This window comes from Malaclemys terrapin, chromosome 2, assembly GCF_027887155.1.
Source record: "Malaclemys terrapin pileata isolate rMalTer1 chromosome 2, rMalTer1.hap1, whole genome shotgun sequence".
NCBI classification, from domain to species: domain Eukaryota; kingdom Metazoa; phylum Chordata; order Testudines; family Emydidae; genus Malaclemys; species Malaclemys terrapin.
This window is the reverse complement of record NC_071506.1, coordinates 107,514,976-107,527,915: the sequence shown is the minus strand read 5'-3', so window position 1 is coordinate 107,527,915 and position 12,940 is coordinate 107,514,976. Positions and strand designations below refer to the sequence as shown.

Genomic DNA, 12,940 nt, shown 5'->3' with positions numbered 1-12,940 from the left:
TAATATACTGCTTAGACTGTTAAATGTACAAAGTAAACATTGAGTATAGTGTGGGCAAGTTAACGTTGTTGTAGGAATATTAGGCCCAATTTTCAAATCAGTGGTCCCAATTTAGCCAGCAGAGAATTACAAGAAAAAAACATGAATGAGTTGTGGGTGAAAAATAGTGCCCCCAATTCAATCTGAGTTCAAAAACTCTGCTATCAAAAATGGAGGCTTTACTTGGAGACCAGGCCCTTCAACTTCCAAATCACCTGACTTTTCTGCATTTAATTTCCTCATCCCTAGTGCTACATTAGTGTACAGTTTTTGCATTTAATGTAGTTTGCAGAGCATTTTTAAAGACTCTTCAGAATGAAAAGTGCTATGTAAAGCTAAGATAATTTAATAAAAGTAAGAAGCTGCAGTACCAATGGGAGTTGCAGGGAGGGAAAACAGTGGTGGTAACATATAATCCCGATCGATGAATCACAGCTCCTCAGACTTGGTGTGAATGCTTACTACTAGCCTCAACAGGCTAGTGATAAGAAATAGTATGTATGTGAGAGATAAAGAAAGTCAACATTGAACTATTCTTTAACACTCCTTGTGTCCATAACAGGGGAAAAAACTACGGTACTCTTTAAAAAAGTACAGTTATTTGAGAAGATTTAAACTAATTAACCACGTCTGTCTAAAAATAATTTTTTTAAGTACAGTTGAAAAGGTATATATGAATGTCAATTCATGGAAGCTATATAAAAATGGTTCTTAAAAATGTCCACTTTCATATCTCCCTACATCTCCACATTCCTATCCTATGTACACACCAATGCCAAACACAGCCTTGGACAAGAGAACATTAATGGAAAAAAGAGCTCCAGTCCGATTAGAGCTATCATCATGGGTCTCGGACATGCAGCACAGGGAAAATGTACACAACCAGTGGTTGAAGTTCCTTTCTGGGCCTGAATAAGCTACTTTTAATGTTTTGTGTTTAAGCCAAACACTGAAACAACTCCAAAACATTTTTGTGAGATCACTAGTCCAGATTCCTCAATTTCCATTTCAGCAATTGTATTTCTGTTTATATAAAAACACCCCCTTCACTAAGAAGCCTGCCACACTGGCTGGCAGTACAGTGCTCAGTTACACTGAGTGCCAGAAATGCTACTGAGGCTCATCCCAGGGGACAAGGAGCACTTTATTTCACACGTCAGAAACCCTCTCTCCCCAGGAATTAAAGCAGGTGTGACTGGCCCAAGAGGAAATCAGCAACTCTCCTCAGAAAAAGGGAGAGTGGCCTGGATGTCTAGTCTGGATTACACAGAATACAAGAGAGAGTGTTTTCCGGGAAGAAAATAGACTCACCAGAAAAAAAAAATCCATTATGATGTCACAAAGTTACAAGCCTTCACGTATGGTTTTCAGTGTAAAAAAGTTTCATTCTCTCACTAAGAATTATTTTAAGCTGTTTAAGATCTCAGGCAACCCAGATGTAAAAATGGGCTAAACACGAGAATTCAGTGAAAAATGCAGATATGAAGGGCAGGGCTACATTGAAAATGGAACTCTATAGTCAAAGCCCTCACTAGGGTTCAGGGTCCCTCTCTCTCTTTTCACACCACACGTAAGAACTATAACACACAAGGGCATCATGGGTCTCAGAGCCCCTAGTAAAACTTGGGAACCAGGGGCAGCGCATCTTCAGCAGAGGTCACTTGCTCTGGAGTTTCCTGCCACTGGAAGCTAGGATATATCTATGAGCCCTAAAAGAGACAAAGCCGAACAAAAGATAACCGCACAATCTCCCTCAAGCACAAAGAAATAATATGGCCAGTGAGTTTCTCTCTCCACCCACCCCAAGATGTCATCCTCCAAAACAACCCACAGATCTATGACATAACTGAGTGAAGACTGGAGAGAACAGTCTGATTCTGAACAGCAACAATGCTTTTTAAAGTTTCTGTGTTTGGTGCCTAAACACTGTGGTGGTGGTCACGCTATATATAGACATTCTGATCAACCAACTCAGGCTCCTCCAGCAAATCAAGCAAACTAAGGACTAAAGCTAGTTTTTCAGCTAAATGTTTTTTATTGGAAAACGCCAATTAGTCAAAACAAACTATTTAAGGAAAAGGTAACTTTCCTGGTTAGAAAAATTTATAAAAAAAAAGTTTTGAAATTGTCAAAACACCCCTTATCGACATTTTCAAAATGTCAATGTTTTTTCTCTTTGAAATTATTTTTTATTTTGAAATTTAAGTTAGTTTATAGTAAAAAAAAAATTAAACCAATGTTTAAAGGTCAAAATCAAAATATTTACAAATGTTTCTATTGATCCAACACAAAACAAAGTTTTGGATTTTTGTTTCATGAAGATGTTTGAGATTTCAAATTTTCATCCCAATTCAGGATGGAAAAAATATGTTAAAATTTTGAAAATTCTTGTAGGATAAGAAAACTATTTCCCACCTAACTTTAGAAGGGCCCAATATATTTCAAGTGAGGAAAAAGTAAAAAAAAGTTTTCTATTCTTTTAAAGTTTAAGTCCTTTTAAAGTTAAAGTCCTTGTAGCTCAGAAGTGGCAAATTCAATTTATTGTGCCTTCATTTTTGCTTCACACTTCACCTATAAGATTGCAGAGCCGTTTTAAAATGTCCTAAACCACAAAAGCAAGGATTACAGAAAAGGAATTTTTCAAACTAAGATCATCAATAGATGAGAAGAGCATGACTGGATGCTCTCTTGCTCTGGGGCAGGAAACATCTGATCAAGCGATTTCCCTGTAGTTATTTTTCAAAGTGACCCTGCAAATTGACAGTAAATTGCACAAGATGTGTGAACCAACTGAAACAACCCTTACAGAGGAGAGACTGAAATCCACCATGTTGACAGAAGTAAAGTACAGATCAGCCAGTGAAATATTCTGAAGAAAGAGCTAAATGAATGTCAGAGGCGTTACTGAAGGACAATGGCAGCTTTCATGCCAGAATGTAACTGAACTTCTAGAATGTCAAGCATGCTCTTACAATTTAAGTCCACTTGTTAGGGTACGTCTTCACTACCCGCCATATCGGCGGGTAGCAATCGATTTATCCGGGATCGATATATTGCGTCTCATTAAGACGCAATATATCGATCCCCGAACGCGCTCACCATCAACTCCGGAACTCCACCAGACCGAGCGGTGGTAGCGCAGTCAACAGAGGAATCGCGGCCGTCGATCCCGCGCCATGTGGACCCCAGGTAATTCGATCTTGGATACTTCGACTTCAGCTATGCTATTCACATAGCTGAAGTTGCATATCTTAGATCGATTCCCACTCCCCCCCCCCCCAGTGTAGACCAGCCCTTAGACTAGCTGGGCAAGGAGGAGGGGACCTAGTAACTTTGGCATGTAAATACTTTCCAATACTTTTAAAAGCGATTAGGTCATATGGTACATTAGACATTGAATAGGCCTTAGGTTCCAATAGGAAATCTAGTTTGTTGACATCATTTGTACCTTGCAGATGATTTTATCATTTTAGATAAGAATGGAGGGCTAGATTCATCGCTACACTGGTGGAGACCCTGGCGCAGGAACCAGACTTGCACCTCCTTTATCCTGGGTCTACTGGGAGTTAGTTTGGCTATCCTGAGAGCTGCCCATCCATATGGGTCTTGCAGAACCTGGGAATTCGGAGCATAGGAAAGCCACAACCAGACCCCTTCCTGCACCCAACAAGTCCCCAGTATTGGCATCTTCTGTGGAACTGGAGTGGGGAGCAGGGCAGGTATAGATAGCACTGTGCTTGCCATGGAGGCCCCTACACTGGAGGAGGCCATAGAGTGGCTTTGGGGTCACTTTGCACTGGTGAATCAGTCCTACTATGATTAACGTAGAGAGAAGACTTCAGGAAATTCTATACAAAATCCCTAACATTTATTTTTCCAGATCTTATGTAATACAAATGAGAAGGAAAGGAAAGTGCACAAAGCAGGAAAATTCATGAGAGGCTATTTCCCAATTGCAATTTTGTTCCCTGCCAAATGGAAAATTTATCAGGACAAAGACTTTGTTTTCAATGAATAAGGAGATGTGGAAATATTTACTTGCATAATATCAAGATGCTGGCTAAGAACTCTGAGGCTGAAATTACCTTCTGAATGAGAACAACGTAGAGATGGGGCACATATTTCTAAGTCAGAGAGAGGTTTGTATTGTTATCTTATTATTATTATTACATCCTTCTCAAACTGATATTGGTACACAGAGTGGAAGTTAGTCTCTTCCATTCCTCTCCGTCATTTGCAGACAGCTTTACGGTGTTGATATTGACTGTTAAGCCCTCCCTGATAAGAGCTCTTCTTAAGGTTTCTCTTAGATGCCTTTGTTTCCTCACACCAGTTGGATTTCCACTTGACAGCTTCATGCAGGAGTCTGTTAATATGTCTACACTGCAATTACACACCCCCGGCTGGCCTATGCAAGCTGATGGGCTCACGGGGCTGAGGCTAAGGGGCAGTTTAATTGCAGTGCAGACAGCTGAGCTCTGGCTGGAGGCGAGGCTCTGGGACCCTATGAGGAGGGAGGGTCCCAGTCCCCAGGCTCCAGCTCAAACCTGAATGTTTACACCGCAATTAAAGAGCCCCTTAGCCTCAGCCCTGCAAGCCCATCAGTTGGCACAGGCCAGCCGCAGGTTTTTAATTGCGTAGACATATCATGTGTGTTGGCATACAGAATACATAGCTCAAATAAGTCCACCTTTTCTCTCTGATTCTGGTGGAAATGAGCTTCTAGTTGGTGATTTTTTTGTCTCTCTTTGCTGGTGATTAAATCTTTCCAACAAATGCCCAGAATCTTCCATAGGCATTTATTTTCAAAGGCTTCTAGTCTTCTGTATAACATTTTATAATATTACAGAGGATTATATTGGCCTGCATGGGGAATAATTCTCAGGGGGTAACCTCAATCCCTGGCAGGGAACATAGCCTCATTCTTCCTGTAAAATACTATATACCTCTATGGCATTATATTAAAAAAAAATAAACAATACTTCCATCTTAACTACATTAAAATAGCATCAATGCTACACAGCTGAGCACTCAAAAGCTAGCAAATGAACTCTTAGCAGTACCTCTCTGTGAATATACATGCAGGATACAGTCTTTAGATTACATTAGCACACACTGTTCCTCAAATAACTGAATATCAGACAAGTTTTTTATAGCCAGCTGAGTGTGAGTCTTGCAATGAGATAATAAATCTAACAGGATGGATCTGATTTAAATCACTAGTCAGGAAGACTCGATTTAATCATGGATTTCTACATAAAAGTGCGTTCTTGTTGGTTGTTATAACCTTAATACATATTCTTTACAACTCAGAGATAGCTGTAGGTTTCCTTTTTAGAAGGTACACACTATACAGTTTTAAACAGTGATTTATTTTGAAAACTTTTCATATTAGTTTTAGAGCTATATCAGAAAATGAATGATTGGTTATTTCATTTACCAAAGGTAACTGAAGCAGATATTTATGAAGTCAGTGGGAGGTGAACTATCTCCAATTCAACAGGTTAATCATTAATATTAACTATCTTTAGATAGGTTTTCCTCAAAAAGCATTTTATCAAAAAAATCCAATTTAAATAAAAAAAATCCGATTTTTTTTAAATCATTGATTTTTATTCACCCTTAAACCTAACAGTGCTACTGCTATTCAAAATAACAAATCAAGTTTTCATTTTCAGAGTGCAATGCATTAAACTTAAAAATTAAATGAAATGTAACAGTTCAGGACAGACATTAACAGTTGTTCCTGTATTAAAAAAAAAAGTATTAAAATTTGTGTATGGGTCATATAACTCAGTCCCACTTGAACCCATTACAAAATTTAATTTTTAGCCACAAAATGTAGTTGTATGTTTCAGGTTAAAGTCATCTACTAACTCACTCACTTCTCTGTCAAAAATCCTGATCTGTTTAGAATCCTAAAGACACAAGGTGGGTGAGATAATTTTTATTGGATCAACTTCTATTAGTGAAAGAGAGAAGCTTTCGAGCTACACAGAGCTCTTCTTCAGCTTGTCTCTTTCCCCCAACAGAAGTTGGACCAATAAAAGATATTCCCTCACCCACCTTGTCTGTCTAATATCCTGGGACCAACCCTCCTACAACAAGACTAGAGTCCTAAACTCAGTTAATTTGATCAGTAATAAATTGTTGCATTTTTTCTCCAATTACTCCTTGTTTTGATACACAGCATCCCAATTAAGATTATTTTAGATTCATTTAGGCAAAAAGAATCTCTAGTGGGTTATCTAGTCCATTCCATGGTATTAAGGCAGGATTCATTTCATCCTGCTCTATGCTACACTGCCTGAAAGAAAAAATCTAAACAAATTAGTGACAGATGAACCTCAAAATATGGGCAATTCAGCTTGAATTTCAACAAGCTTACAAAAGACTAGATTCTTAACTGGTCTCTTAGACCTCAAAAGCTGGGCTACAAAAGTCACATAAACAGGCTTGTGGATGTTAATTCAGCTCACTCTCTTGTAGTCCTGGTAAGAACCAGGAAGAATAGATGCAAAACTGAAAACTGATAGCTATAGATTTAGCTGAAGTTTTCTGAGCTTCCACAAAGATTTGGTATGGGGGCTCACTTCACATTTGAGACCAAAGTTTAGGATGATTTATACTTTATCCAAATGGAAAATCTCTAACACACATCCTCTCCACAACTGTTTTCCAACTAAGCAGTTTTAGTGGAAGAGCCATTCAAATCACTATCAGGAAGATGTCCCCGATACATTTTGTTCAGACACTTAGATGGAAGTATGCTTGACCTGTAATCATTTGTGTGAATGTTCAATTTAAACTGCTGCCAAGACACAATCACGAAGTCCAGCTGCAGTGAATGAATTCAAGTAAAAAATAGGTGTGTGAATAACAATGTAGGACACACATAGAAAACATCAATAATTCCATAGATAAAGGGACGCAGTCAAATCCTAAACGGTTTGAACCCCGGCTGAAAGATCATCTTGCTTCCCTAGTGATATCACAGCAACTGCAGTCAATGGAGGTACTCAAGCTAAAAGCCCCCTGGTTTAAAAGGGAGGGGAAGCTGTGCCACTGCATTCTCTGTGAAGAGGTCTTGACTCTGTAACTCACTTTGCTAAATGTCAACAAATGCAGGCACTGTCAAACTAAGTTGGGGGCATGCTAAAAGACTCATCAGGGAGGATTAAACTGAGGTTCTGAGATGGGCATTTATGGTGGGTGGTGGGGGCTGCTGAAAAAGGAATTTGGGTATCAAATAGGCTATAGTGTGAAGGAGTCTTGAGTGGTAACGTTTTTTCTAATGACGATATTTATCTTTTGTTTGTATTTGCAACATTTGTACATGGGTTAGGCATTGTACATGGATAAAAATACACAATCAAGTCCTTGAAGACATACATTTAACATACCTGTACAGTGCAGTTAAGCACATCTACTTATATAATGTAATGTCTACAACATTTCTATTACTCCAAGTCTGCTCTTTAATTTGCTGAATCTGACTCAGATTTACGCTGAGGGGCTGTGGTAGAACTGGTGACTTTGAGCATATCAGGTGAAAGTGTTCTTTTGCCTGATGTTACGGGAGGTGTATATTGTAGTTGCCCAATATTTTTAAAACAGAAATCAGCTACACTTCAAGGCTTCCTTTACTGGGATATAATGATGTCCTAAACACTGTATTATTTTTATCCCCTTTTGCATCTGGTACTCTTGCAGCTAAAGAAGTACTGCCACAGAATCATGCTCCAATTAATGAAAGGTTTGTTAAATACAAGAGTATGTTATCTAATGGAAAAACTTACAAGTAAAAAAAGAATATATACCATTTATACGGAGACATGGCAACTCTTTATTATGTATGTAAACCAGCAAACCTTGCTGGCATCTCTCATTAATATAGTGTATAGTCAGTAATAGTTTTAGTACTGTATAATTTCTAGATGTGTTGACTAATTAGATGCTCTTTAGAACTCTGCATTATTTTGAAACATAATTCATCATTTTCATTTTTAAAAAGGAGGAAAAAACTATGCAAAAATGTCATTCTTTTACTCTACATATATGCTCCATGCACTTGTTCAAGTTGATTATTTTACCTACATACATTTTCCCCCTATTGTTGTTACAACAGAGCCAATACAGCTATGAAAGAACATGCCAGATTCTACTCTAACTCAGGCTTCATCAACAGAATGGCCAGCTGAGGGAAGACTGCAGAATCTTTATTACCAGTCATGTGAAAGTTAGAAAACAAAAACAGATAGCCTGATTTTCACATCCCCAGCTCAGCTTGTGGTGCTGGCTTTTATCGCAGGGTGAAATTCTCCCAGGGGCAGATGGGCCAGGGACGAGCCCCAATATAAAGAAACTACCACAATTCCATTGTGCTCTGGTGGGGGATGCACAGCAGGCATGCAGGAGACTCCCAGAGTCCTTTTTAGTAGCAGTGTTGAGCTCCAGACAGGCACTAGAAGCGCAGGATGGGTGAAGAGCTGCACTGAACCCATAGCCACAGATGCATGTAGGACACAGAAGGTTAATTTCCCCTATAGCAGCCCAGAGCCTTTAGAAGCCATGGAGGGACCATTAATATTTTAATAAAGGATTCCCACAAGATGTTTCCCTTTATACATAGGATTTATAATAAACACTATATTCTTTTGGCCAGAGAGGCAAGTTCTGCATAAAGAAGGGGTTAAAAACTGAACAATCCGTATTTATTTTTTCATTTAAACAAATCCCTCTCCCCCAACAAAGGAAGGAGGCAACACCACCTGACAAACAAGCTTATATTTAGCCCAAAGGTTGGAGGTGTTTGCATTTTGTTCTTATCTATATTGACGCTATTGCACAGAGCTCAATCTATGTAATTTAAAGTGAGGCTAGGTGTGTAAAGCTCTTGTGGAGAGCTCTGGGCACGTCCCACCTCAGGGAAACTGAAAATCTTTGACACTTGGCACAAGCTGGTCCATTCAAAAGGCAAAAATAATAATAATAATAATCAGATCTTAGAAAAAAGAATGAGGAGTACTTGTGGCACCTTAGAGACTAACAATTTTATTTGGGCATAAGCTTTTGTGGGCTAAAACCCACTTCATCGGATGCATGCAGTGAAAAATATGGTAGGAAGATATATATACACAGAGAACATGAAAAAATGGGTGTTGCCATACCAACTATAACAAGATTAATCAATTAAGCCCACCTTAATTGATTAGTCTTGGTGGGCTTAATTGATTAGTCTCGTTATAGTTGGTATGGCAACACCCATTTTTTCATGTTCTCTGTGTAAATATATCTTCCTACTGTATTTTCCACTGCATGCATCCTATGAAGTGGGTTTTAGTCCACAAAAGCTTATGCCCAAATAAAATTGTTAGTCTCTAAGGTGCCACAAGTACTCCTCATTCTTTTTGCTGATACAGACTAACACGCTACCACTCTGAAATCAGATCTTAGAAGTATTCTTATAAGTCCCATGGAGCAGTCTTCTTGCAGAAATATTTAAGCAGATTCCATAAGAGGAAAGCATATCACCCCAATCTTTCTGAAAATTTCTGGAGGAATTATAACACGGGGCTTTCATGAACCCTCAAGAGCCCCTCTCATCACAGCTGATAGAGTGACCACCCAATTCCTTATTTAAAGGGACACTGACCATTTTACACATTCATTTGAAGCTTATGATAATTGCATTGTACTTTTCTGTTGCCCTCAAGCATACGCTTGAGAGACAAGTATATGATATGCTAAGGGAAATAGTGTGAAATAAAGTGTTGTCCCTTATTTTTCATGTGTTTTTCTCTTATTTCCATCCAACAAAGGTGGACACCCTACCTGCTACCCCACTCCCTCTTGTGTGTGCGTGTGTTTCATTATGCCCACTACAATCCCTATAAAGTTCCCTACACAATGACCATTCAGGCTTTGGGCAATGAGGGGGATAAGTGGTGAATTTTGTCTATAGAGAATATAGTCTTTATGTCATCTTCACTGATGGGAGGAATATATTTTTGAAAGCTATTCACTTTTCAGTCAGCCAGTCTATCTAATACTCTTTGTACTGTATATTGATGTATGCCGTTCCAGCCAATACGTAGTGTCTGCCTATGGTTCCTTTAACACTGTTTTAAAATGTTTCCAGCCCATAATACCTTTAAAAATAAGAAAGGAAAAAAAAGAAAAACTCTTTGTCCTGCCTCTAAGCAGACTGGACTAGCAGATACGTTCACAGATAGGTTTACAGGTAGAATTTACAATAAATCCTGTTTTTTCCTGTAGTTACTAAATACTAGAAATACCAATCTTTTAAAAACATTATTTTTTACTTTAAAACAACACATTAACTGTAAGCCTGCACAAATTTAAAGTTGCATGTTTTAAGTTGAGGGGGAAGGGAGAAGGGGCTGAAAATGTCTTTTTTATTATTAATTTATAAAAAAAAATAGCCAAAACAGTGCATAGTTACTGCATGAGTAAAAGAGAACAAGTCAATCTTAATCTAGAATATCCTGGTTTTTGTTGATTTCAAAACCTACAGTAAATCTTTGTTGCCCTGGTTTATCTCTCAGCACAATCTCAACTACTGAACACATCAGTAGGCTGGTATAGCAAACTTCCAGGCTGAACTTCCTCATTGCTGAAAGAATGCAGAAAGGGCAATAGGTGTGTGTATGCTTGAAAAATGATAAAGAGAAAACACCAACCAATGATTTCTCTACCTGTTAGAGGTCAATTTCACAATGAGCCTATAAATTAACATGCGACAGCACAACCACATATATCATGCCATGAGTGCTCTGAACACCCTTGCATTCCTGTAAGATGCCTTTCTTCTATTTTTTTATTTTGAGAATTGACTACACATCTCAACACAGGTATTTTTGGGATCAACAGTCCCTTGTTATTACGGAAGTCTCTTTCCCTAATCTCCCTTCCAAGTAGGTATAATCTAAGGAATAACAGCTGAATTAATTACAAGGAGTCCGGTTAAGGTGCCACCGGTCTCCTTGTTGTTTTTGTGGACACAGACTAACATGGCTACCCCCTGATAGCTGAATTAATTGGCATTTTATGAGCTACAACACTCAACCCCTGTCCCCTGACACAAAATGTATTCAAATAGCTGCTTTGGTTAGTCAGCTGCTAAGTGACTATGAGGCAAATAACACCATTACCATCCCCCAAAAAAGTTTTAAACTTTCCCTTATTTAGGTCAATATCGCTACTTGGAGCAGCATTAGCCCTAAAGAATACTATGACTCAGAATAGTGGAAAGAGCCATGTACAGCTACCTAAGTAAATAATAGCTCAAATAAGTGTTAACAAGACAGATAACAGAATGTATTTTAAAGTATAAACAAAAACTGTGGAACTAACCAAACACCTGCTTAACTTCAATGCTTGATCACTTTGCTTTCTATTACACAGTAGTGTCTGCTCTGCAATCTGTGCACATGTTGTGTCCATTTTCCTTTTTTCTTAAAAAAAAACAAAAACCGCAAAGATTCTTGACTTTCTGATCTCTGCTGGCTGCCCTTGCAAATTGACTTTATATGTCTTTTAACATATATGTCCATTACAAGATATCTGATCTGCGCACTTTGACCTTGCATAGGTTTGTTTCTTGAGGTGCTGATACAGACCACCTTGGCAAAATGTCATACGAAATAACTGATCTGCTGAAAACTGACCTCCTCTCTTACATACAGTGCCCTATGTAAAATACCCCATGCAGTGTATCTAATAGGTTGCAAATTACTCTTGTACGCCTTAGTCTGACACACATGTACTGATATACATATAACCTTGCAAAACGTTTAAGTGAGCCCCCAACAAGCCTCGTATAGCCCAGATTTCCAATCGCATCATACTGAAGCTTATTAGTTCCTCCCCACGTCTTCTCCCTCCCGTTCCCCAGGTACAACTGGCCCCTTGCTGGGGCACCCCCGATCCCTGTCATGTGTGTCGGTTTTACCTGGTCCAGCGGGATGCCCAGGAGCTGGCTGAGCGGGTGCAGCAAGGTGGAGCCCGTGGTTCGGTAGGGGACGCTGGGTGTCTCTGCCATCCTGCATCCCTCCCGCCTGGGCCTCCCTCCGCCCCGAGCCACTGCAGCGCTGGGACCAGCCGGGAGCCTCGCACACACACACACGTGCGCCCGGCCAATGCAGCGGCGGCGGAGCTTAGGCTCTGCCCCTCCGGCGGCTGCGGGTTGGTTGCGATGCCCGCTCCCCGCTTCCTACTCGGCGGGGGGAACTTGGGAGGGCGGCGGCGGCCCAAGCAGCATCCTCCAGGCGGAGCCTCAAGCCAACAGCCCGGGGCGGGAGGGGGAGCTGGCTCCCGTCCAGACCCCACCGCCACAGCCAGCAGGGACGTGCCCATAGGCGGAGCCGCCAGTCACTCCGCGCTGGGCGGAGGCCGGGTAGGGCGGGAGCCGAGAGCCTCAGTGAGTCGAAGCGCGCAGAGGGCAGCGGGTGCGGCTGGATGCTCGCAGAAAGCGAGCGGAGCCGCGGGGTCCTGGCTTCCCTGCGCGCTGAACACACGCCGGGCTCCTGCCCGTTCCCCCTCCCGCTGAAACGTAACGCAAGCCGCCCCGGTTACTGCTGCGGCGGCTGCGCCCGCCTCTGGGGAAGCACAGACCCTCCCCAACTCCAGCACACGCCATTAGAGAGTGGGGGCTGCCTGGCAGGCGTCTCTGGGCAGCTTGTCTGCTCCTGGAGCAGCGGCTGAGGGGTAGGGTTACCATACGTCCGGATTTTCCCGGACATGTCCGGCTTTTGGGGGCTCAAATCCCCGTCCGGGGGGAAATCCCCAAAAGCCGGACATGTCCGGGAAAATTGGGAGGGCTGGGTGGTGCTCGGCCGGGGCCGGCGGTGCGGGGCCGGGGGCATGGTGCCCGGCCGGG

The 12,940-nt window shown here is 41.0% G+C and overlaps 1 protein-coding gene across 1 annotated transcript in view; it reads right to left on the bottom strand.

Annotated features, from left to right (window-relative positions):
• MBOAT1 (membrane bound O-acyltransferase domain containing 1) overlaps positions 1–12,297 on the bottom strand; it is a 79,814-nt gene extending 67,517 nt beyond the window's left edge. The window contains exon 1 of the mRNA XM_054020568.1: positions 12,014–12,297. Coding sequence (XP_053876543.1) covers positions 12,014–12,103 — 90 coding nt within the window. The 5' untranslated portion in view covers positions 12,104–12,297. The remainder of the gene's footprint in view (positions 1–12,013) is intronic.
• Positions 12,298–12,940: the final 643 nt, after the last annotated feature.